General features: G+C 42.6%; 1 protein-coding gene across 3 annotated transcripts in view; it reads right to left on the reverse strand.

Annotated features, from left to right (window-relative positions):
- Window positions 1-672: 672 nt before the first annotated feature.
- Window positions 673-27862, reverse strand: part of DppIII (dipeptidyl peptidase 3) — a 50546-nt gene continuing 23356 nt past the window's right edge. For 2 of the 3 annotated variants that reach the window (XM_070094288.1, XM_070094289.1), the window contains exon 2: window positions 673-3125. In XM_070094288.1, the coding sequence (XP_069950389.1) occupies window positions 962-3115 (2154 nt within the window). In that variant the 5' untranslated portion in view covers window positions 3116-3125 and the 3' untranslated portion in view covers window positions 673-961. Of the gene's footprint in view, window positions 3126-10593; window positions 10732-27862 lie in introns of all 3 variants that reach the window. The other variant, XM_070094287.1, reaches the window with a different exon arrangement.

The raw sequence follows: 27862 nt of genomic DNA on the forward strand, positions 1-27862 counted from the left end.
GCCAGCAAGTGGGAAAATGGCCAGGAACCTAACTGTGCTGTGTACTTGTTTCATTCAGACCTCTAGCTATTACGAGCAGGTAATGAGAATGCAGATCTAGTCATGACTGTACCATGAATAACATAACACTTTCAAGTTTTTGATTTATAACTACTTCATCACATCCAATGCCTATTGGAGAAAATAAGAAAGGTAAAGGGAAGTAGCCTTGATGCCACTGAGGATGGGGGGGGGGGGGGGGACTTGATATAAGGAACTGGAGCTATCCTTTCCCTGAAATGAAGAATTACCTCCCATCCCCAAAATGTTTTATGACCACAAGTTTTGGCACTCCCATAAAATTTAGGAGGAGAACACTAAACCCATAGAAGTTTTATACAGAACCTGGGGGATGGGAGGCATTCAGGTTTTATTCAAGGTAGAGGAGAGCATTTCCAATTCCTTGGATCAAGAGCACCTCACCAGCTTCAAGGGGGGTGACCCATATAGTAAATAATGAAAGAAAATAGCACATCTGTCTGCTGCCAGCAAGGTGAATCCAGCTGCTAGTCACATAGCTGCATTCTTTAAATGGATAGGGAAAAATATTCTACTCTGAAATTTTAAATAAATTCAGTATACAAAATTTGTAACTGGGACTATGGTAACAAGAGGATAAAAAAAAAAAGCAAGCCTTTGATAAAAATGTATTAAATGGTAATAAAGACACGGGAATCATCGTTGTGTTTTAAATATTTTTTTAGGATGCATATTGGTGTTGTACAATATATATTTTGTGAATTAATCTATACAATGTGTAAACAAAAATTTTCAACATCTAATGTAACATTCTACAATATGTATAAAAAATACAAAACTTTTTATATTTAAATGTTAAATGTTCAAAATCAGTAACTTTATAATGCTGGACTGCATCAACAATTGACAAGCACTGATAAACTGAAAAATAAATTGACACAACTTATTTGGTCCAGCCTTCAACAAAAGATGACAAAGCACATTCCAAAGCCTCATAATCCTCCGAAGAGAAGCGATCAACCCAAGACTTTGCTACACAGTCTATGGCTTCAGGATATGATATGAGTTCAACATCATCGCCTACAATACGAGTGTTAGGCATAGCTAGAACCATACGGGGTCTACGTTTCCTTACTACAATCTCATGCCACTTGCTGAATGGGAAAGGTCCATCGGATGGTACCTCGGAGTACTTTTCAAACATGGCTCGACCAGAATCTGAATCACCCATTGAGCGGTATATCTGTAGTTTACGGAGGAAATCACCCATTGCCTGGCGGCCAACTGAATAAATTTTAGTTTTGTCGAGGGTAAGAAGTAAATCAGGAAGACCATCTTTACCAGTTGTCTCAGTGATGTTAACTAGACCCTGCCCAGCCTCTAAAGCAACCCGCAAGATCACATAGCGTGCCTGAGAATGAGCTTGTCCCCACTTGCCTTGGCTTGGCTGAAACATTTCTAAACCTCTAAGTCCTGCATACAGCATGTCCAACCACGAAACGTACTTTAAGTCTTCACGGATTTCAGCTGCCACTCCAAAGACATCAAGGATATCATCAACAAGTCCCAAATACAAAGCAACAGTTTCAGCTCTGCATTCTTCATAAGCACTAGCAAGATTAGTGAATCGAGAATTGTAGTTTTCTCCTTTCTCATAAAACAATGCTTCACCCCCAGTGAATGGGTTTTTTATTTCTTCTGGGTTAAAATTCAGAGAGCCATCATCTTTTCGACGAAGGAACTTGCCACACCCATGTCCCAAAAGCTCATGTAGACCAACTTGGATTTCCAGTCCTAAAGCTCCATGCTTTTCAAGCAAGACATGATCAGCCTCGGAAAGAAATGGCCCCCCTTTTATACCTGTACGAGCAGCCATGACATTTGTTAAGCTAACATTCTTGAAACCCTGTTCTTCTTTAACATCCTTGTAATTTGGAATATTTATGCCAATAGGAAGTCCAGAGGAAGCAAAAGTTAAAATATCTAATGAGGAAAAATCAGGCCGCATAAATACATCTTCTTCAAAATCTTTACCCCATGGAAGAAGAGGCAAAAACTCTTTTTCAGCTTGAGCTACCAGAGTATCAAATTTTCGAGACTGTTCTCTGTTTACAACTGCAACAAATGATTCAAATTCTGCTCTCTGATTTACTGGGTCCCTGTATACTTCAATGAATCCCATGTAAGTTTCAACTGCAGGAGACTTGTTTTTAACCCAAAAGGTAGATCCTTCTTTGTGAGCTTGTATTGATCCAGTTGTAAAGCTCTCAATATATTTATCAAGCATCTGAACTTCAACATCATTGGCAGTGTAATCTTTGGCCAACTGGAGTTCCTCAGTCATCTTTTTAAGGAAAAACGAGTAATCGCCTCTACTCACACGAAACTTGTGACCCTGAAATTCATCACTATCAATAGTAATACCATCAGCAGGTCCTTGTTCAATTGATGCTAAACGTATCTCATAAACAGTCTGATCATTTTCTTCATACTTCAGCAAGCGATTATTCCAAGCTTCAATATTCTTTGAAGCCATATACTCCTTGGCTAGGTCAGCATCTTCCTGTGTACAGTTAGGAGTGAAATACATTGTGACTCCACCAGTTGGCATACCAAGAAACCTTTTGCACTCCTCTAAATTGTACATTGGTCCTAAAGACTGGTTCAAATACTCTTGAATCACATCTGGTGCTTCCAGATATGCCTTTGAGGCCTTTATGAGAGCTTCCAATTTCTCTCGGATCACGCCTGGAATAAACTTTCTGTCCCCAAAACCTAAATAATTTCCCATATTATATGTAAGACCAGAATAATATACAATAAGTGATTTAAACTCATCTTCTGTGAATCCTGCTTTTCCAATGGCCACTTCCTTTAAGGTATCAATTGGCTGTGACCGAAAGAGTCTAGTCAACAAGCTGAATATTGCAGGGCTTTCAGGAGATGTCTGACACAACACTATGAAACTACCCCACCACGATGCTCTGGACAGATGATGTGCATAGCGCCGTTCACGGGAAGTAAGACCAGCAAATGCTTCTTCACTCTTCAGATACAGTATAGGGGTGTCTAAGGGCAGTTCATGCTGAGAACCCATCTTGGACAATCTGTCAAAGTAACAAGAAAAAGAAACAAGTAATTATAAAGCAAATAATAAATATATAAATATATAAATATATATATATATATATATATATATATATATATATATATATATATATATATATATATATATATATATATATATTATTATTTTTTTTTTATTTTTTTTTTTTTTTTATCACACCGGCCGATTCCCACCAAGGCAGGGTGGCCCGAAAAAGAAAAACTTTCACCATCATTCACTCCATCACTGTCTTGCCAGAAGGGTGCTTTACACTACATTTTTAAACTGCAACATTAACACCCCTCCTTCAGAGTGCAGGCACTGTACTTCCCATCTCCAGGACTCAAGTCCGGCCTGCCGGTTTCCCTGAATCCCTTCATAAATGTTACTTTGCTCACACTCCAACAGCACGTCAAGTATTAAAAACCATTTGTCTCCATTCACTCCTATCAAACACGCTCACGCATGCCTGCTGGAAGTCCAAGCCCCTCGCACACAAAACCTCCTTTACCCCCTCCCTCCAACCCTTCCTAGGCCGACCCCTACCCCGCCTTCCTTCCACTACAGACTGATACACTCTTGAAGTCATTCTGTTTCGCTCCATTCTCTCTACATGTCCGAACCACCTCAACAACCCTTCCTCAGCCCTCTGGACAACAGTTTTGGTAATCCCGCACCTCCTCCTAACTTCCAAACTACGAATTCTCTGCATTATATTCACACCACACATTGCCCTCAGACATGACATCTCCACTGCCTCCAGCCTTCTCCTCGCTGCAACATTCATCACCCACGCTTCACACCCATATAAGAGCGTTGGTAAAACTATACTCTCATACATTCCCCTCTTTGCCTCCAAGGACAAAGTTCTTTGTCTCCACAGACTCCTAAGTGCACCACTCACTCTTTTTCCCTCATCAATTCTATGATTCACCTCATCTTTCATAGACCCATCCGCTGACACGTCCACTCCCAAATATCTGAATACGTTCACCTCCTCCATACTCTCTCCCTCCAATCTGATATTCAATCTTTCATCACCTAATCTTTTTGTTATCCTCATAACCTTACTCTTTCCTGTATTCACCTTTAATTTTCTTCTTTTGCACACCCTACCAAATTCATCCACCAATCTCTGCAACTTCTCTTCAGAATCTCCCAAGAGCACAGTGTCATCGGCAAAGAGCAGCTGTGACAACTCCCACTTTGTGTGTGATTCTTTATCTTTTAACTCCACGCCTCTTGCCAAGACCCTCGCATTTACTTCTCTTACAACCCCATCTATAAATATATTAAACAACCACGGTGACATCACACATCCTTGTCTAAGGCCTACTTTTACTGGGAAAAAATTTCCCTCTTTCCTACATACTCTAACTTGAGCCTCACTATCCTCGTAAAAACTCTTCACTGCTTTCAGTAACCTACCTCCTACACCATACACTTGCAACATCTGCCACATTGCCCCCCTATCCACCCTGTCATACGCCTTTTCCAAATCCATAAATGCCACAAAGACCTCTTTAGCCTTATCTAAATACTGTTCACTTATATGTTTCACTGTAAACACCTGGTCCACACACCCCCTACCTTTCCTAAAGCCTCCTTGTTCATCTGCTATCCTATTCTCCGTCTTACTCTTAATTCTTTCAATTATAACTCTACCATACACTTTACCAGGTACACTCAACAGACTTATCCCCCTATAATTTTTGCACTCTCTTTTATCCCCTTTGCCTTTATACAAAGGAACTATGCATGCTCTCTGCCAATCCCTAGGTACCTTACCCTCTTCCATACATTTATTAAATAATTGCACCAACCACTCCAAAACTATATCCCCACCTGCTTTTAACATTTCTATCTTTATCCCATCAATCCCGGCTGCCTTACCCCCTTTCATTTTACCTACTGCCTCACGAACTTCCCCCACACTCACAACTGGCTCTTCCTCACTCCTACAAGATGTTATTCCTCCTTGCCCTATACACGAAATCAAAGCTTCCCTATCTTCATCAACATTTAACAATTCCTCAAAATATTCCTTCCATCTTCCCAATACCTCTAACTCTCCATTTAATAACTCTCCTCTCCTATTTTTAACTGACAAATCCATTTGTTCTCTAGGCTTTCTTAACTTGTTAATCTCACTCCAAAACTTTTTCTTATTTTCAACAAAATTTGTTGATAACATCTCACCCACTCTCTCATTTGCTCTCTTTTTACATTGCTTCACCACTCTCTTAACTTCTCTCTTTTTCTCCATATACTCTTCCCTCCTTGCATCACTTCTACTTTGTAAAAACTTCTCATATGCTAACTTTTTCTCCCTTACTACTCTCTTTACATCATCATTCCACCAATCGCTCCTCTTCCCTCCTGCACCCACTTTCCTGTAACCACAAACTTCTGCTGAACACTCTAACACTACATTTTTAAACCTACCCCATACCTCTTCGACCCCATTGCCTATGCTCTCATTAGCCCATCTATCCTCCAATAGCTGTTTATATCTTACCCTAACTGCCTCCTCTTTTAGTTTATAAACCTTCACCTCTCTCTTCCCTGATGCTTCTATTCTCCTTGTATCCCATCTACCTTTTACTCTCAGTGTAGCTACAACTAGAAAGTGATCTGATATATCTGTGGCCCCTCTATAAACATGTACATCCTGAAGTCTACTCAACAGTCTTTTATCTACCAATACATAATCCAACAAACTACTGTCATTTCGCCCTACATCATATCGTGTATACTTATTTATCCTCTTTTTCTTAAAATATGTATTACCTATAACTAAACCCCTTTCTATACAAAGTTCAATCAAAGGGCTCCCATTATCATTTACACCTGGCACCCCAAACTTACCTACCACACCCTCTCTAAAAGTTTCTCCTACTTTAGCATTCAAGTCCCCTACCACAATTACTCTCTCACTTGGTTCAAAGGCTCCTATACATTCACTTAACATCTCCCAAAATCTCTCTCTCTCCTCTGCATTCCTCTCTTCTCCAGGTGCATACACGCTTATTATGACCCACTTCTCGCATCCAACCTTTACTTTAATCCACATAATTCTTGAATTTACACATTCATATTCTCTTTTCTCCTTCCATAACTGATCATTTAACATTACTGCTACCCCTTCCTTTGCTCTAACTCTCTCAGATACTCCAGATTTAATCCCATTTATTTCCCCCCACTGAAACTCTCCTACCCCCTTCAGCTTTGTTTCGCTTAGGGCCAGGACATCCAACTTCTTTTCATTCATAACATCAGCAATCATCTGTTTCTTGTCATCCGCACTACATCCACGCACATTTAAGCAACCCAGTTTTATAAAGTTTTTCTTCTTCTCTTTTTTAGTAATTGTATACAGGAGAAGGGGTTACTAGCCCATTGCTCCCGGCATTTTAGTCGCCTCATACGACACGCATGGCTTACGGAGGAAAGATTCTTTTCCACTTCCCCATGGACAATAGAAGAAATAAAAAAGAACAAGAGCTATTTAGAAAAAGGAGAAAAACCTAGATGTATGTATATATATATATGCATGTGCGTGTCTGTGAAGTGTGACCAAAGTGTAAGTAGGAGTAGCAAGATATCCCTGTTATCTTAGCGTGTTTATGAGACAGAAAAAGAAACCAGCAATCCTACCATCATGCAAAACAGTTACAGGTTTTTGTTTCACAGTCATCTGGCAGGACGGTAGTACTTCCCTGGGTGGTTGCTGTCTACCAACCTACTACCTTTATTATATATATATATATATATACACGTATATACATATAGTACATACACAGTATTTTAAATTTTAAGAAATTTTAGTGGAGATAACAGCAGGATGCCAACAGTTGGTGAAAGACAAATGCATGTGGAATCCTTTATTAGAACATTTCACATAACATTAACATCCTTGTCATCATGTTGAAATACAGCATCACCTGTAAGTAAAGTTACTCATGTACAGATGGAGTACTGCAGGAGGCTTACTGACCCATGTTAGGTTTACTAAGTTGTAATACTGATTCCAGGTATCTCCTTTTCAATTTGTTCAACCTTGTTCCATGCCATGATACATGAATGTGAGTTGCAACACTGCATGCAGGTATTACTGGTATTCTGTTCTAAGAAGAAGTTAGTGTCTGCAGATACTGCACCTCCCATCCTCTATTTCCCTGATAATCGAGATAAGATTTTGGTTAGATTTCTAACCCTGGAGGATCAGCCACCCAGGATAACCCAAGAAAGGCAGTGCATCATCGAGGGACTGTCTGTCTTATTTCCGTTGGAGTCCTTAAATCTTGTCTCCCAGGATGTAACCCACACCAGTCAACTAATGCTCGGGTACCTACTTGCTTGCTAGATGGACAGGGTAACAGGTGTAAGGAAACACACCCAATGTTTGCACCCTTGCCAGGGATCAAACCACAGACCCTCAGTGTGTGAAGCAAGTGTGTCTTACCAGGCCACGGACCACCACCACTAATATATCCAGTGTTATCATCACCTGTATCTGAAGAAACCTTCTGTGAAGACAAAGATGCCTAAGTGTTGCACATGTCTTACTCCACACTTGTCGGTATTGTACACAGCCTCTTCTCAATTAGCAACTTGGACTTACGACGGGCTCTCTGACCAGTATGCATGCCTAAATAATGTACATTAGAACTGATTTCCTCTATTGTATATTACATGTATACAGTACACTACTGTATAAGCATTTAAAAATATACTAAAAATGTTATAAACAGTGCAAAAGTAACATGGCTAGCACAAACCCACTACCATTATAGTATGCTCCTTGCTTAATGCCGAATTTGTTTACCGACATGGTCTTAGGAACGAAACTCAGTTGTTAAGGTATTTTTGTATAGCATTTATAGTTGTATTCTCATTTCCTTGGTCTCATTTGATACAATGGAATACATATTACATAACTAGAGATGATTCTGATTGATTTCACAATGAAAAAACTTGAAATTGAGCTCAAAGTAGCGGAAATGTTCAATTTTTTCCAATGTTGAAGAGTAAGCTAATGGCGTCATTGTCCAATAAGTGTCCAAGTAGCCATTCTAATACATAGTCATGAATGGGTTGACATTATTTATACAATTATTACAATAATGCAGTAGTCTGCATAACAGTAAATCTTCTATTTTTTTGTGAATAAAAATTCAAAATAGAAAGCGATGAACAGAGAAAATGTTATTTTAGTACCATACCTGGAGTTTACCTGGAGAGAGTTCCGGGGTTCAACACCCCTGCGGCCCGGTCTGTGACCAGGCCTCCTGGTGGATCAGAGCCTGATCCACCAGGAGGCCTGGTCACAGACCGGGCCTGATCAACCAGGCTGTTACTGCTGGCTGCACGCAAACCAACGTACGAGCCACAGCCCGGCTGGTCAGGTACCGACTTTAGGTGCTTGTCCAGTGCCAGCTTGAAGACTGCCAGGGGTCTATTGGTAATCCCCCTTATGTATGCTGGGAGGCAGTTGAACAGTCTCGGGCCCCTGACACTTATTGTATGGTCTCTTAACATGCTAGTGAACCCGCAGTAATGGATTTAAATTAGATAAGTTTAGATTTAGAAAGGACATAGGAAAGTACTGGTTTGGAAACAGGATAGTTGATGAGTGGAACAGTCTACCTAGTTGGGTTATTGAGGCTGGGACTTTGGGTAGTTTCAAATTTAGGTTGGATAAATACATGAGTGGGAGGGGTTGGATTTGAGTGGGACTTGCACATCAGAGTTTATTTCTTGGGTAGCATTGAAAATTGGGTTGGGCAAATGTTTTGTTAGTGGGATGAATTGTAAAGGACCTGCCTAGTATGGGCCAACAGGCCTGCTGCAGTGTTCCTCCTTTCTTATGTTCTTAGTGACACCCCTGCTTTTCATTGGGGGGATGTTGCATTGTCTGCCAAGTCTTTTGCTTTCATAGTGAGTGATTTTCGTGTGCAAGTTCGGTACTAGTCCCTCTAGGATTTTCCAGGTGTATATAATCATGTATCTCTCCCTCCTGCATTCCAGGGAATACAGGTTCAGGAACCTCAAGCACTCCCAGTAATTGAGGTGTTTTATCTCCGTTATGCATGCCGTGAAGGTTCTCTGTACATTTTCTAGGTCAGCAATTTCACCTGCCTTGAAAGGTGCTGTTAGTGTGCAGCAATATTCCAGCCTAGATAGAACAAGTGACCTGAAGAGTGTCATCATGGGCTTGGCATCCCTAGTTTTGAAGGTTCTCATTATCCATCCTGTCATTTTTCTAGCAGCTGTGATTGATACTATGTTATGGTCCTTGAAGGTGAGATCCTCCGACATGATCACTCCCAGGTCTTTGACGTTGGTGTTTCGCTCTATTTTGTGGCTAGAATTTGTTTTGTACTCTGATGAAGATTTAATTTCCTCGTGTTTACCATATCTGAGTAATTGAAATTTCTCATTGTTGAACTTCATATTGTTTTCTGCAGCCCACTGAAAGATTTGGTTGATGTCCACCTGGAGCCTTGCAGTGTCTGCAATGGAAGACACTGTCATGCAGATTCGGGTGTCATCTGCAAAGGAAGACGCGGTGCTGTGGCTGACATCCTTGTCTATGTCAGATATGAGGATGAGGAACAAGATGGGAGCGAGTACTGTGCCTTGTGGAACAGAGCTTTTCACCATAGCCGCCTCAGACTTAACTCTGTTGAATACTACTCTTTGTGTTCTGTTTGTGAGGAAATTATAGACCCATCGCCCAACTTTTCCTGTTATTCCTTTAGCACGCATTTTGTGCGCTATTACGCCATGGTCACACTTGTCGAAGGCTTTTGCAAAGTCTGTATATATTACATCTGCATTCTTTTTTTGTCTTCTAGTGCATCTAGGACCTTGTCGTAGTGATCCAATAGTTGACACCTTATTTTGAAATTGGCATCTTTTTTAATTTGCATGAAATTGGCCAAATTGCCAATTTCTGACCACTTTATTGGGTAGTTGAAATTTAAACACATTGTATACAAGTACAGTATAGTACCAATAAACTTGATAATAAACTAAAAAATACCAATACAGTGGACCCCCGCATAACGATCACCTCCGAATGCGACCAATTATGTAAGTGTATTTATGTAAGTGCATTTGTACGTGTATGTTTGGGGGTCTGAAATGGACTAATCTACTTCACAATATTCCTTATGGGAACAAATTCGGTCAGTACTGGCACCTGAACATACTTCTGGAGTGAAAAAATATCGTTAACCGGGGGTCCACTGTAGTTCATTTTTATAAACCAGAGGTTAATTTGCATTAAGATATAATCTTACAAGACACGTGTAGTAAATTTTAAGAAATGGGTCAAACCAGTTTTATGCTCTCACACACATGCAGACCTTGAAATGTATAGAGTTCAGAACTGTAATTACAATATATCAATTACTTCATTAATCATAATTCTTTAAATCAATCAGTTAAGAACGAAAAATAACCTGATATTTGTAGCTAAAACTGTCCAAGTTCGCTTCCTGTGAAACACGGCAGGTGCAGAACACAGCTGGGTCCCACATGGAAAGAATCTGAACAGGCGTTGAACGACTCTCATCCTAGTAACTTAGCAAGTTACTTGTCTGTAGTGATTATAAACCAAAGGAAAGGTCTGCCAAAGGGAATAAATTTACTACCAACATAACCACCAGTGGCGGCCCGTCTATAGGAGCTGCAGAGCTGCAGTCCCCCCAGATGCTTGCTGCCTGATGTATGACTTCATCAACATTAAGCTAAAATAATCTGCAACTGACAAATATATTACAGGAAGAATCTGTTGTATGTTTTCAATGTATTTATAAGCGAATTTTTTATTTTTTTGTTGAAACGAGTTCAAAAATTATTAAAAATAGAAGTTTGATGCAGTACGAGAGTATAGGTATTACTGGTGCTACGAGCCACCACTGATAACCACAAGCACCCAAGATAAATTTCCCTAATTGTAACTAGTGAATACATTATGCTTGTGGTGTAGCTAAATTTAACCCTTTCAGGGTCCAAGGCCAAAATCTGAAGTCACGCACCAGTGTCCAAGAAATTTTGAAAAAAAAAAAAAAATTATTTTTTCTTGCAGAATTAAAGAGCATATTTTTGTGAAGGTAATAAAACAAAAAAAATTAGAATCTGATCATTACTTACCGAGATACAGTGCCAAGAAGTTTATAGAAAATGATGTGGTGGCGGCAACATCGACGAATTCCACATACGCGTATTGTATTATTTTGTTGTTTTAGTTGTTTTTTCTTTTCTTTTCCAATTTTTTTCTATTCCTACTAACATTTGGGGCCTGAGAGACCAATACTGTATATAATTGATATATATATACTCACTGTATTGAACACAATAACCGCACTAAAGTTATTATCATATTATTGTTTACCACTGTTGTTTATTACAATAAACATGCACAAATATTGTATAATACTAATGTTCTATCATATATTTACATATTTACAATCACTGGACATGGTTTTAGAACTGCTGGAGCTTGTGGAACTCCTTGAAACAAGGCACCATGCACAGAGGCACCTTACATTCCTCACACATAAACCGAGTGTCTTTGCGTCTTTGTTGCCGTCGTTTTGTTTGTGCACAGACAATGCATCTCTTCTGAGCAAATTTCTTTCGAGTTGAAGGAAGCTGTATTATGAAATGATCACCTTCTCTCCTCAAACGCTTGGGTATATTGTGATGAATTCGAGGACCATGTTGTATTGCAGGTGTTGTTACCTGGTACTTCATTATGAGTTGTCTGACAACAGACAAACAAAATTCACCATACGGTGGTCTGTTACCAGTCTTTATTTGGTACATATTATATGCATTCAGCATTGAAATGTCCATGAGATGGAAGAAAAGTTTCATGTACCACTTGTAACTCTTACGAACAGTCAACAAAACCAATCTGCATGTCACACTTGTCAAGCAAGCGGATGTTTTGTGTATAATCAATCACTGACACTGGTTTTCGAATACGTTCATTAGTCACTCGATCAACTTTGCCACTGTCTTGCATTTCATTACGGTGAATGGTTGTCAACAATGTGACATCTCGTTTGTCATGCCACCGTAATGCCATGATGTCATTGGCAGTAAACACCTGCACGTCATCACCACGAACACCTGCGTTGAGCCTGGGCATATGTTTACGATTAGAACGCACTGTGCCACACACATCTGTCTTGTTCACTCGCATGAAATCACTGAGTAATGGGCTTGTGTACCAGTTATCGGTATATAATGTATGGCCCTTACCAAGATAAGGTGCCATCATGTTTCTCACTATGTCACCTGAGATACCCAATAACATCTTGGTATCTTTCAATGTTTTACTACCCGTGTATACAACAATATCCAACACCAGGCCACTGTCACAATCACAGAGTACAAACAATTTTATACCAAAGCGGTTCCTCTTGCTCGGTATATACTGCTTGAATGACAGTCTACCTTTGAACAAAATCAAAGACTCGTCAATTACAAGATTCTTGAATGGATAAAAGTATATCCTGAACTTTTGTTTGAGATACATGAAAACATTTCTAATCTTGTATAACCTGTCACTTCTGTCAGGCCTGGTTTTGTCAGAGAAGTGCAACATACGTAACAGTAAGATAAACCTGTTCACTGGTATTATTTCACTGAAGGATGGGGTACAAATTAGCCGATCTGTGGACCAGTATGCTTTTATATTATGCTTATAGACGTGAGGCATAAGCATTATTGTTGCAAAAAGCAAATACATTTCTGCAACAGTCGTCTCTTTCCACCTGTGTAGTCTTGACTGTGGTGATAAGATCGTATTTGCCATGGTGTACTGAAAATACTTATTACTTTCCCTGACAATAATTTCCATCAATGGCTGGTCAAAGAATAATTCAAAGAATTCCAGTTCATTGGCCTTGGTTCCAAGGGGACAGGTAGGTAGAATTCCACTTTGAGAGTCATCAAAGTGGTGAGGGCTGGGAACAAAATTGGGATTTTGCTGCCAATCCCAGATACGGTTTGCTGGTGGATACTGGACATCATAGGCTGGTTGTACGGGTGGTTGTGGCGGGCTGGTGGGTGACGCTCCGCTTTGTCCTTGAACTGACAAGTCAGCAGCGTGGGTCCCCGCGTGGCACAGTGAGTCACGCACGGCGGTGCCACTACCACCACCAGCACCACTAACACCATCCACTGATGCCTGTGGCCCATCCATGCCAAGTGTAGCCACATCATCCTCACTATCACTACCTAAAACGGGTGTAGGGCCACGGGATGTACTCCGGGATGTACTCCGTCCCCTGGGCACAGCATAGGGTACACTACCCGAGCGCATGCGGCGGCGAACATACCAACGCTTCACTGGTGAATATGTTTCCTCACTATCACTACTCGAATGATCGTCGAGCGCAATAAAATCACAATCCACGTCAGAATCATCGTCATTACTGAAGTCAGAGGCCTGGCCACGGGAAAATGTTAGTTTTCTCTTACGTTTAGGAACACCCGACCGTGAGTCACGAGTGCCCACACCAGAGGTAGAAGGTCGAGGATCGTCGGGGTTTTCTGCACTATTATCGATATCCTGGTCATTATTTTCGGTCACTAACTTATCAAAGCCGTAGAATTCGTCTTCATTTCCACTTCCATCAGTGTCAGAACTATCAGACAGGAAGAGGAGAGTCCCAATTTTCCGGGGAGTGAGAGCTGACTTGCGACGAGGCATGGTGAACAAGGGTGACTGAGCCGGCATTCCCACAATGCTATGCAGGCGCCTAGATTTTTTGTTTACGGCGCACACCCACGGCGCAGACCCATTCTCTCACATGTAGGCCTACGAGCGCTTTCGCGCTAAATTTGACGGCGCTAGAATTTTGGCATAGATCTACGGTTTGGACACTCACCAAAAAGCCGTAGATCTACGGGACGGACCCTGAAAGGGTTAAAAGCAAAAGGAAATCTTTCATAGCTAGCTTTCCTTCCCCATTATTGGAGATTTCTGGTCCATCGCAACAGTACTTAACCCTTTGACTGTCGCGGCCGTATATATACGTCTTACGAGGTACCGTGTTTGACGTATATATACTCATAAATTCTAGCAGCTTCAAATCAAGCAGGAGAAAGCTGGTAGGCCCACATGTGAGAGAATGGGTCTGTGTGGTCAGTGTGCACCATATAAAAAAAATCCTGGAGCACGCAGTGCATGAGAAAAAAAACTCCGACCGTTTTTTTTAATTAAAATGCCGACTTTGTGGTCTATTTTCATATAGTATTTATGGTTGTATTCTCATTTTCTTGGTCTCATTTGATAGAATGGAAAACATATTATAGAAATAGAGGTAATTTTGATTGATTTTACTATAAAAAGAACCTAGAAATGGAGCTCAAAGTAGGGGAAATGTTTGATTTTTGCCGATGTTCAAAAGTAATCAAATGATACCATTGTCCAATAAATGTCCAACTAGCCATTCTAATATGCAGTCATGAATGGGTTGATGTTATTTATACAATTATTACAGTATTGCAGTAGTCTGCATAATAGTAAGTCTTCTATTTTTTGTTTGAATAAAAATTCAAAATAGAAAGCAAGAGTAATATCAGAGGGGCCTGGAGATATGACTGATGAGCAAAGAAAATGTTATTTTAGAGCCAGGAATGTCTGCATTGTTCATTTTGGACCTTATTTTGAAATTGTCATATTTTTTATTTTCATGAAATTGGCCACATTGCAAATTTCTGACCACATTATTAGGTAGTTGAAATCGGTAAATGGGCAGTTTCTTGTACTCAATCGATAGAAAAAATGGAGTTCTAAAGAAATAGCTATGAGTTTGGGCGACTGGAACAGTGGAATTAGCCAAAAATAGGGCTCAAAGTGGGCGAAATCGCCGATTTGTAAACAGCGCTGAGGTCGCTAACTTCGCGAGAGCATAATTCCGTCAGTTCTCCATCAAATTTCTTTTTTTGGTGTCATTACAATCGGGAAAAGATTCTCTATCATTTCATAAGAAAAAATAATTTTTTTTTTTTTTTATAAATTTTGCGACACCAGGAGACACCTCAGGATTGGGGGTTGCGACAGTCAAAGGGTTAAAAACATACTCTATGTCAGTGTTCAAAGTGTCTTATTTTTTTTTTCCTAGGCATGGAAGTTCTGTTCATATCGTGGAAAACAATAGGCCAAAATGATGAAAACTTGAAGCTGATCAGACAAGACCAGAAATTTACCCAATTCCAAGTGTTTTTAACAATTTCAGTAAAATTGAAATCTGCACCTAAACAGACTAAACTTGCATAGCATCATCATTTCTTAAAGAACGAACTATTGCTAATATTTTGAGGCTAATCACAAGAATAATGCTTAAGTTTTTAAATGTAAATCTGTCACTATTTATTCAATAAAATTTGCTATGTTCATGGCTTTCACAGAGACCCACACAAAATACTTTGACAACAAAATATGGATATCAAGGTACAACTTATCTAGATGCAACATGAAGAACAGTTTTGGTAGTAAAGGTAGAGAACCAAAACTTAATGATACTATCCTGACCGTAAGATGCATCATCCACTATATAATAAAAACATTCAAAAGTAGACTAAAGTTGGTGCTACTTTAGCATACAATCTACCAGCTCATTTACACTTTAGCATGCAGTCTACCAGCACTTTAACACTTAACATATCGAAACCCATAACAGGTAAAAAAAATTATAACATAAAAGGTAGACCACACATTAAAAGTCAGTTCTCAGCGTAGACTACGAATATTGCAGTAGACTGCATGCTAAAGCAGCACCCTAAAGTTTATATCCTGTGATTAGCCCCCCAGATAATTCGCAGCTTGGAGACTATACCTGGAGTATACCTGAAGGGTGTTCTGGGGGTCAATGCCCCCATGGCCCGGTCCATGACCAAACCTCCTGGTGGATCAGGGCCTGATCAACCAAGCTGTTACTGTTGGCCACACACAAACCAACATACGAACCACAGCCCAGGTTGTCAGGAACTGACTTTAGGAGTCTGTCCAGCTCCCTCTTGAAAACAACCAGGGGTCTATTGGTTAGCAACAGTTAAACAACCTTGGGCCCCTCACACTTATTGTATTGTCTCTTAGCGTATTCGTGGTGCCCATACTTTTCATTTGAGGAATGTCGCATCTCCTGCTGAGTCTTTTGCTTTCGTAGGGAGTGATTTTCATGTGCAGATTTGGGACTAGTCTCTCTAGGATTTTCCAAGTGTATATTATCATGTATCTTTCTTGCCTGCATTCCAGAGAGTATAAATCAAAGGATTTCAACCATTCCCAGTAATTTAGGTGCTTTATCATACTTGTAAGTGCTGTGAGAGCTCTGTGTATCCTCAAGGTCTGCAATTTCACCTGCCTTGAAAGAGGCCATTAACACAGTCCCTCTAGGTATGCAGGCACACTGGTACTAGTCCCTCCAGGATATTCCCAGTGTGGGATTACTAAAGGTATTATCCAAAGGGCTGAAGATGGGTTGCAACTGTTCAGATATTTACAAAGGATGAAATAAAATAGGAAGACTTGGACGGGGTATAAATCTTTAGTGGAGGGAAGGGAGGGACAAGGTAAAGGTTTTGATTATTATCATTATAATCAAAAAGAAGCGCTAAGCCACAAGGACTATACAGCGCTGCAGGGCAGGAAGGAAGCGAGGGCATCAGGTGGCAAAAGGGAGATGGATGAGTAATAGGTTACGGATAACAGCGGGGCAGTGGATGGTGAAAGGGTAAAGGGCAGCAAGAGACTGAACTAGAAAGGGCTGAGGGGAGTGCGAAAAGTATCATCAGAGTTTGTGGAGTAAATCAGTCGTTGTCAAGAAGTCAAGGAGAGAGTCAGGATTAAAGGAGGGTCCATCAGCAAGAAGGGAAGGTAAAGAGAGAGTAGTAGAACGAAGACGACGTTGGAGGTAAATTCTGCGTGCTCGTTGATAGAGAGGGCAGTCTAACAGAATGTGGCTAATCGATACTGGAACTTGACACTGCTCACAGAAAGGAACAGGGTGCCTCTCCATGAGATACCCATGAGTAAGACGAGTGTGACCAATGCGAAGGCGGGAGAGAGTGGTCTCCCAACCTCGGCACTAATGACAAGAAGACGGCCAGTAACCTATGCTCGGTTTAAAAGAATGAAGTTTGTTACCGAGCAGAGTTGACCAACGTTGTTGCCAACGGGTGCGAAGGTGGGTAGCTATTGCAGCAAAATAGTCCAGAAATGGAACACCTTGATAGGAAATTGGTAGGTCATGTACTGCTGACCGCGCAGCAGTGTCTGCCTGTTCATTGCCCTGTACGTCGACATGACCAGGGACCCAACAAAAAACAATATCTTTATGTTTGGTAGAGATACGGCGTAGCCAAAGTTGGATACGGAGAACTAGGGGATGAGATGTATCAAATTTTCGTATAGCCTGTAGAGCACTAAGGGAGTCTGAGACTACTACAAATGATGACACAGGCATAGATGCGATACGAATAAGTGCTGCAAGAATGGCATACAGTTCAGCAGTAAAAATGCTAGCTGAAGATAGTAAATGTCCCCGCACGAAGCTGTCCGGAAACACTGCTGCGAATCAGACGCTGTCTGAAGACTTAGAGCCATCTGTGTACACAGCGGTGGCATGAGAATGGGAGTGGAAGTGATCAAGAAAAAGAGAGTGGGAAGCCACCGTAGGCAGTTGAGCTTTCGAGCAAGGGAGTGAGAAAGAACAGACCCGAACAGCTGGAACTTCCCAGGGGGGTAAGGAAAAGTAAGATGCTACAGGAACATATAAAGGTGGTAACTGAAGGGAAGACAAGAGTGAATGAAGGCGAAGAGAAAAGGGACGGAGCAAACAGGGGTGGCAAACGAATAAAGAATGTCTACTAATATCGGTGACCATTCTATAAATGGAAGGATTGTGTAGATCGTGAGAGCGTACATAGTAGCGAAGGCAATGGGCATCACGGCGATCAGACAAGGATGGAACATTCGCTTCTGTATAGAGGCTCTCAACAGGGGAAGAGCGAAAAGCACCAAGGCACAAACGTAATCCTTGGTGATGGATAGAGTTAAGGCTAGAGAGAGTAGCAGGAGAGGCCGCGGAATAAATCTGGTCACCATAATCGAGTTTCGATAAAACGAGGGCTGAATGTAGGCGAAGCAGAGTTCAACGATCAGCTCCCCAGGAAAGATGAGCAAGGGTTTTAAGAAGGTTTAGCCGGCTGTGACAAGTTGCCTTCAGAGAGGTTATGCAAGGTTTCCAGGATAACCGACGGTCAAAGAGAAGGCCTAGAAACCTGACTGTATCACGTTCGGGGATACGGGAGCCATAGAGATACAAAGGATGATCGGAGATAACAGAGCGTCTAGTGAAAGTGATTTGGTGAGTTTTGGTACTTGAAAATTTAAACCCATGCGTGTTGGCCCAAGTGGAAACACGGTCGACCGCATGCTGAAGAGAAACTGCAATAAGATGACAGTCAGCGCCTGCACAAGCAATAGCGAAGTGATCAACATAGAGTGATGACCAAATATTGGGTGGAAGAACAGAGGCCAAATCATTTATAGCAAGGAGAAAAAGTGTTGTGCTTAGAACACACCCCTGAGGGACACCTTCAGCTTGGACGAAGTCCGGGGAAAGAACATTATTGACTCGAACACGGAAATGTCTGTCAGTTAAAAAGTTCTTAAGGAAGGATGGTAGATTGCCTCGGAGGCCTAAGGAATGGGCCTGGGCCAAAATATTATACCTCCAAGTTGTGTCATATGCCTTCTCAAGGTCAAAAAATATGGCAATAACTGAGTGATTATTCGCAAAGGCATTACGAACATACGTATCCAAGCATAGTAAGGGGTCTATGGTAGAACGACCCTTACGAAAGCCATATTGACTAGCGGAGAGACTGTTGTGTGTCTCTAAATACCACATTAAACGTCGATTTACGAGACGTTCCATCACTTTGCAAACTGCACTAGTAAGAGCGATGGGGCGATAGTGGGAGGCATCATGTCCTGTAGTACCCGGTTTGCGGAAAGAGAGAACAATGGCAGATTTCCACAGCTGGGGAAGAACTTCTTGTGCCCAAATAAGATTGAAGAGGTGTAAGAGGACTACAAGGGCTGACCGATGTTAATGTTGTAACATACGAATATGAATGTCGTCAGGCCCAGCTGCCGATGATCGGCAAGCTGAGAGCGTTGCCTCCAGTTCTTGAAGTGTAAAAGGCACATTATACTGTTCTTCTCTGAGAGAAGAAAAGTCCAAGGGTACTAACTCTCTGGCAGACTTTGAGGAAAGAAACGAGGGGCATAGATGGAGCCCTCGGGAAATACGGACCAGATGTGTGCCAAGTTCAATGGGAACGTCGAGAGGGTTTGCTACATCAACACCAGCGACCCATAGAACAGGAGCTGGGTCAGGAGAGTATTTACCACTCAATTTCCTCACTTTTTTCCAGACTGCCCTAATAGAAGAAGCAGAGGTGATGGTGGAAACATAGTCTCGCCAACAAGTGCGTTTAGCTTCACGGATGACACGGCGAGCGATCGCACGCTTCTGCTTAAAATCAAGAAGTCTCTCAGCGGTTCTATTGTACCGGTACCTGCCCCATGCAGCATGTTTCAAACGTACTGCACGAGCACAGGCAGGAGACCACCAAGGCACGCACTTCTGAGAATGCCTGCCTGAGGTTTGGGGTATAGAATGAGAAGCTGCATTATAAACTGACGTCGAGAAGATGTGTAGGAGCTCATCAATGGAGGATGAAGAAGGAACCTCACTAAAAGCAGTGAGGTGTGAGTAAAGATCCCAATTTGCCCGATCAAATTGCCAGCGAGGGCTACGGAAAGGTGGTGAATAGGAAGGAGAAGTAAGAATGATCGGAAAATGATCGCTGTCATGTAAGTCTGGTAGAACAGACCAGGTGAAGTCTAGTGCAGTGGAGGAAGAGCAGACTGATAGATCGATGCAAGAGAGAGTATGAGTACGAGGATCAAAATGGAGGGGGTGAGAGGCGAGAAAAGCCTCCAACTGAATGCCACGTGAGTCACAATGAGACCCCCCAGAGGAAATGGTGGGCATTAAAATCACCAAGTAACAGAAGTGGTGGTGGTAAGGATGAAACAAGAAAGGCAAAGTCTGGGATAGAAAATGCTCGAGAAGGAGAGAGATATAAAGAACATATTGTAAACCACTTATTCAAGTGGATACGGGCTGCAGTGTAATGCAGCGAGGTATGGACAAATAGTTGACAGTACGGAATATCATTGCGTAGAAGAAGGGCACTTTCATTAAAGGTCCCATCTGAGAAAGGATCCGAAGAATACAATAAATTATAGCCTGAGATAGGTTGGAAAACAGCCGAGTGTAATTTTGGTTCTTGTAAGCAAGCACCAACAGGGGAAAACCTGGAAAGCAACATCTGAAGCTCACCTCGATTACCCCTGAGGCCGCGGATATTCCACTGTAAATAGGCCATGATTGGCGATGAAGAAAATATCAGGAATCTGTAGGTAAAGGCACCTACGGACTAGAGGGGTTAGAAAAGTCAACGTGTGGTGGCATTGGAAGACGTTCAAGTAGCGAAGGAACGGAGCGTTGCGAAGAATGGGGTTGTGAAGATGGAGGAGAGGGAAGAGAAGGAACAGAAAGTGAATCAGTGTCCATTGAAGGTTTAGTCTCTGCAATATATTCTGAAATGGCTTCAAGTGTTTCTGAATTCAAAGATGTATGATAGACCATATTGGAGATAGAAGGAGGAGGGTGAGTAAAGATTGGGACAGTAATGGACTGTACCAAAGTAGAGGGGGAGGGAAGAGTGTAAGGGACTGGAGATGAAGTGTGGGGGGGGACAGAAGAGGCAGAAACCTGGGAGGTGGCAGAAGAGGGAGAAACTTGGGAGGGGATGGGGGTGGAAGGCATAGTACGAGGAGGAGGGTGAATCTCCACACTTGTAATAGAGCCAGAGAGAGGGGAAGAACTAGGTACAGAGACTGGAAAGGTAAAGTGTGGAGGTGGAAGATGGGAAGGAAGGGGCAAAGAAGATTTGAGCAATGTGGATTTTTTGGACTTCTGAGTAGAGAGGCGATTGGTATTAGGTGTCGTACGAGGTCTTGTCGATACTGGGGCTTGTAAGGAAGGACGCGAAGATGTGAGAACAGACTGAGTTGTAGTCGAGACGTCAGAGCCAAGGACAGCAAAAGGATTAGATGCCGTAGTGGCTATGGGAGGGGTAACAACAGAGGAGGCTGCAGAAGATGGTACCCCAGAAGTGGGGGGATGTTTGGAAACACGAGAATAAGAAACACAGGGTAGTCTCCCTTGGAGGCGGAGATGAGTAACTGCCATAGCATAAGGGAGACCTTCTGCCTCTTTGAGGCAACGGATTTCACGTTCATTTAAGTAGACCTGGCAACGGCGGGAGTACGAAGGGTGGACGGACAGGTTCGGGACGAGTCATGTTCAGAAACAGCTGATGGTGGTGCAACAGCAGCTGACCATGGTGCAGCAGCAGCTGACTGATCCAGCAACAGCTGACTGGTCCAGCAACAGCTGACTGATCCAGCAACAGCTGACTGATCCAGCAACAGCTGGCTGGTCCAGCAACAGCTGACTGGTCCAGCAACAGCTGGCTGGTCCAGCAACAGCTGACTGGTCCAGCAACAGCTGACTGGTCCAGCAACAGCTGACTGGTCCAGCAACAGCTGACTGGTCCAGCAACAGCTGACTGATCCAGCAACAGCTGAACGTTGTGCAGCAGCAGCTGACTGATCCAGCAACAGCTGACTGGTCCAGCAACAGCTGATCGTGGTGCAGCAGCAGCTGACTGATCCAGCAACAGATGACTGGTCCAGCAACAGCTGATCGTGGTGCAGCAGCAGCCGACTGATCCAGCAACAGCTGACTGGTCCAGAAACAGCTGATCGTGGTGCAGCAGCAGCTGACTGATCCAGCAACAGCTGACTGGTCCAGCAACAGCTGATCGTGGTGCAGCAGCAGCTGGCTGATCCAGCAACAGCTGACTGGTCCAGCAACAGCTGGTCACGGTGCAGCAGCAGCTGACTGATCCAGCAACAGCTGACTGATCCAGCAACAGCTGACTGGTCCAGCAACAGCTGATCGTGGTGCAGCAGCAGCTGACTGATCCAGCAACAGCTGATCATGGTGCAGCAGCAGCTGACTGATCCAGCAACAGCTGACTGGTCCAGCAACAGCTGATCATAGTGCAGCAGCAGCTGACTGATCCAGCAACAGCTGACTGGTCCATCAACAGCTGACTGGTCCATCAACAGCTGACTGTGGTGCAGCAGCAGCTGACTGTGGTATGATAGTATTTCTCACCCTTTTTAGCACAGGGTTAGCACTAGAAGCTTTCTTGGGCCCATGGTCACTTATTTTGCAGACGAAATCAACAAAAACGCTATAATAATACGAAATGTTCCGATTGTATGCTTGGATGTTACCGCGGAGACTGGCTTGTAAACAATGCCACCGACGGAACATGTGAGGCTGGCTCAGGCCGCACTTTAGATGCCTCTCAGACGAATAGCGTTAAGCGAGTTTTTTAGCAGTATGCGAGGCAAAATTTTAGTGATAAAATGTATCGGTATGAGGATTTAACGTTATGTGATGCCAACGGTATGCGAGGGTCCACTGTATATCTACAACTCTCTCTATATCTCTCTCTCTCTATATATATATATACAGTGGACCCTCGACCAACGATGGCATCATCTAACGTTAAATCTGACTAGCGATACATTTTAACGCAAAAATTTTGCCTCGACTAGCGCTAAAAAACTCGACCAACACGATTCGTTCCGTTCAAGACACGTCCACTTGTGGCCAGTGTTTACAAGCCAGCCAGCCACCGCGGTCCCATCCAAACATACAATCGGAACATTTCATATTATCACAGCATTTTTAGTGATTGCACCTGCAAAATAAGTCACCACGGGCCCCAAGAAAGCTTCTAGTGCCAACCCTACAGCAAAAAGGGTGAGAATTACTATGGATATGAAGAAAGAGATCATTGCTAAGTATGAAAGTGGAGTGCATGTCTCCGAGCTGGCCAAGTTGTACACAAAACCCCAATCAACCATCGCTACTATTGTGGCCAAGAAAATGGCAATCAAGGAAGCTGTTCTTGCCAAAGGTGCAACTATGTTTTCGAAACTGAGATCGCAAGTGATAGATGATGTTGAGAGACTGTTATTGGTGTTGATAAATGAAAAACAGATAGCAGGAGATAGCATCTCTCAAGCGATCATATGTGAAAAGGCTAGGAAGTTGCATGACGATTTAATTAGAAAAATGCCTGCAACTAGTGGTGATATGAGTGAATTTAAGGTCAGCAAAGGTTGGTTTGAGAGATTTAAGAATTGTAGTGGCATACATAGTGTGATAAGGCATGGTGAGGCTGCCAGTTCAGACCAAAGAACAGCTGAAAAATATGCGCAGGAATTCAAGGAGTACATAGACAGTGAAGAATTGAAAACTGAACAAGTGTTTAATTGTGACAAAACAGGCCTGTTTTGGAAGAAAATGCCAAGCAGGACCTACATTACTGAGGAGGAAAAGGCACTCCCAGGACATAAGCCTATGAAAGACAGGCTTACTCTGTTGATGTGTGCTAATGCTAGTGGTGATTGCAAAGTGAAGCCTTTATTGGTGTATCACTCTGAAACTCCCAGAGTGTTCAGGAAAAACAATGTCCTCAAGCTAATTTGTGTGTGATGTGGAGGGCAAACAGTAAGGCATGGGTCACTAGAGACCTTTTCTATGACTGGTTACACCATGCATTTGCCCCCACTGTGAAAAATTACCTCCTGGAAAATAAATTGGACCTTAAGTGCCTCCTGGTATTAGACAATGCTCCTGGTCATCCCTCAGACATGGCAGAGCGACTTTCTGCGGACATGAGCTTCATTAAGGTCAAGTTTTTGCCTCATAATACCACTCCTCTCCTGCAGCCCATGGACCAGCAGGTCATTGCAAACTTCAAAAAACTCTACACAAAAGTTATGTTTGAAAGGTTCTTTGTAGTGACCTCAGAAATTCAATTGACTCTAAGAGAGTTTTGGAGAGATCACTTCAGCATCCTCAATTGTACATTAAAATGGTATAAAATACCGACAGGTTGTTAGGTAAGACACATATGCAACAGTTAGGTATCTTTATTTCGAAACGTTTCGCCTACACAGTAGGCTTCTTCAGTCGAGTACAGAAAAGTTGATAGAAGCAGAAGATACTTGAAGACGATGTAATCAGTCCATCACCGTTGTCTGAAACAATATTGTTTCAGACAACGGAACAATGCTCTTCTCCAGACTGAGGGACTGACCACCTCAAAACTTTAAGGGTGATGGACTGATTACATCGTCTTCAAGTCTCTTCTGCTTCTATCAACTTTTCTGTACTCGACTGAAGAAGCCTACTGTGTAGGCGAAACGTTTCGAAATAAAGATACCTAACTGTTGCATATGTGTCTTACTTAACATCCTCAATTGTGTAAACATTATAGGTAAGGCTTGGGAGGAAGTGACTAAGAGGACCTTGAACTCTGCTTGGAAGAAACTGTGGCCAGAATGTGTAGACAAAAGGGATTTTGAAGGACTTGAGGCTAACCCTGTGAAGCCTATGCCAGTTGTGGAATCAACTGTGGCATTGGGGAAGTCCTTGGGGTTGGAGGTTAGTGGGGAGGATGTGGAAGAGTTGGTGGAGGAGGACAATGAAGAACTAACCACTGATGAGCTGCAAGATCATCTTCAACAGCAAGAGGCCAGACCTAAGTAAACTGCTCTGGAGGAGGGAATAGAGAAATTGAGGAAGTTGCCTACTTCTAAGATTAAGGAAATGTGTGCAAAGTGGCTTGAAGTGCAAACCTTTTTTGATGAAAATCACCCTCACACAGCTACTGCAAGCCGTGCTGGTGATTATTACACTGACAATGTTGTGAAACACTTCAGGAAAGTCATAAAGGAATGGGAGGTGCAGGCCTCCATGGACAGATATGATGTGCGACAGTCCAGTGACTCTCAAGCTGGTCCTAGTGGCATTAAAAGAAGAAGGGAAGCAACCCCGGAAAAGGACTTGCCACCTCAAGTCCTAATGGAAGGGGATTCCCCTTCTAAACATTAACACCATCCACACTCTCCCCTCCTCCCATCCCATCAATCATCGCCAGATCTTCAATAAAGGTAAGTGTCATGTAATTGTACATGTCTTCTTCAGTTTGTGTGTATTAAAATTAATATTTCATGTTGTAAAATTTTTTTTTTTCATACTTTGGGGTGTCAGGAACGGATTAATTTGATTTCCATTATTTCTTACGAGGAAAATTAATTCGGCTAACGATAATTTCGCCTAACGTTGAGCTCTCAGGAACGGATTAATATCATTAAGGGAGGGTCCACTGTATATGGAATAGTATATGGCCATGTAGTCAGAAACTGTAAGGCTGGAGGTGCTGCCCAGTAGTCAGTAAATGTGGGGCTGATAGTGCTGTCCTGGTAGACAGTAATGGTGAAGCTGGAGGTGCTGTCCTGGGAGACAGTAATGGTGAGGATGGAGGTGCTGTCCTGGGAGACAGTAATGGTGAGGATGGAGGTGCTGTCCTGGGAGACAGTAATGGTGAGGATGGAGGTGCTGTCCAGGTAGTCAGTAAATGTACGCAGGAGGGAATGCATATAAATCACCTCGAGGGAGACAGGTGCTGTAGTGGGGGAACAAGTGTAGTCAAGGACAAGATAAAACCAATATTACAAACTAGTAACACCACAGGAGATAGCAAACAAGGGGACTCCACTAGCATTAGTGAGGATACATTACCAAAAACAACTGGTGAGAGCCCCATTGTTAGTGCTAGTGAGGATAGGAAAGAGACAGGTAAACATGCACCAACAGGGAATACAGTCACAGAAACCCAAGGCAAACGGAAACCAAGCCTGAGCACATACTTTGCACTTGGTATCTGTAGGAATGGGAAATCTGGTAAAACAGATGGGACGTGCAACTTTGGCCACCCTAGAAAATGCCGTGCCCATATGACAACAGGAAAATGCAAACTCCCTTCCTGTAAGCTTTTTCACCCTGAAATGTGTCCCTCTTCAGAACAGGAAAGACAGTGCTATAACTTAAATTGCCAGGCACACCATCTAAAGGGGACAAAAAGATACAAAACATCCAGACCATGGAAAACCTGGGTAGCCATAGCCACTCAAGAGGGAGAGGTTTTTTAGTGCCAGGAAGGAAAAAAAAACTGGCAGGAAATTGCAGAAATCGTACACCAAATCCAGTCATTCCTGGAGTGGAACCACAGTCGATGGCCTCCACTCCAAACCAACAGATACAGATACTAATGCTGGAAAAAGAAGTCACCCCAGTACCACCAATACCACCAGTCCGATGACATTCTTCTTTGCAAATATACAGGGTCTAAAGCCAGCAACGAACAACAAAATACCTAACAAAAAAAGTCACAATACCATGACTGGAATGATACACAAATAACCCACACATAAAAGAGAGAAGCTTACGACGACGTTTCGGTCCGACTTGGACCATTGACAAAGTCACACTGTGTGGCTTTGTCAATGGTCCAAGTTGGACCGAAACGTCGTCGTAAGCTTCTCTCTTTTATTTTTATTTATTTTATTATCACAATGGCCGATTCCCACCAAGGCAGGGTGGCCCGAAAAAGAAAAACTTTCACCATCATTCACTCCATCACTGTCTTGCCAGAAGGGTGCTTTACACTACAGTTTTTAAACTGCAGCATTAACACCCCTCCTTCAGAGTGCAGACACTGTACTTCCCATCTCCAGGACTCAAGTCCGGCCTGCCGGTTTCCCTGAACCCCTTCATTAATGTTACTTTGCTCACACTCCAACAGCACGTCAAGTATTAAAAACCATTCGTCTCCATTCACTCCTATCAAACATGCTCACGCACGCCTGCTGGAAGTCCAAGCCCCTCGCACACAAAACCTCCTTTACCCCCTCCCTCCAACCTTTCCTAGGCCGACCCCTACCCCGCCTTCCTTCCACTACAGACTGATACACTCTTGAAGTCATTCTGTTTCGCTCCATTCTCTCTACATGTCCGAACCACCTCAACAACCCTTCCTCATCCCTCTGGACAACAGTTTTGGTAATCCCGCACCTCCTCCTAACTTCAAAACTACGAATTCTCTGCATTATATTCACACCACACATTGCCCTCAGACATGACATCTCCACTGCCTCCAGCCTTCTCCTCGCTGCAACATTCATCACCCATGCTTCACACCCATATAAGAGTGTTGGTAAAACTATACTCTCATACATTCCCCTCTTTGCCTCCTCCAAGGACAAAGTTCTTTGTCTCCACAGACTCCTAAGTGCACCACTCACCCTTTTCCCCTCATCAATTCTATGATTCACCTCATCCTTCATAGACCCATCTGCTGACACATCCACTCCCAAATATCTGAATAAATTCACCTCCTCCATACACTCTCCCTCCAATCTGATATCCAATCTTTCATCACCTAATATTTTTGTTATCCTCATAACCTTACTCTTTCCTGTATTCACTTTTAATTTTCTTCTTTTGCACACCCTACCAAATTCATCCACCAATCTCTGCAACTTCTCTTCAGAATCTCCCAAGAGCACAGTGTCATCAGCAAAGAGCAACTGTGACAACTCCCACTTTGTGTGATTCTTTATCTTTTAACTCCACG

The sequence above is a fragment of the Cherax quadricarinatus genome, chromosome 45 (genome assembly GCF_038502225.1).
Source record: "Cherax quadricarinatus isolate ZL_2023a chromosome 45, ASM3850222v1, whole genome shotgun sequence".
In the NCBI taxonomy this organism is placed as follows: domain Eukaryota; kingdom Metazoa; phylum Arthropoda; class Malacostraca; order Decapoda; family Parastacidae; genus Cherax; species Cherax quadricarinatus.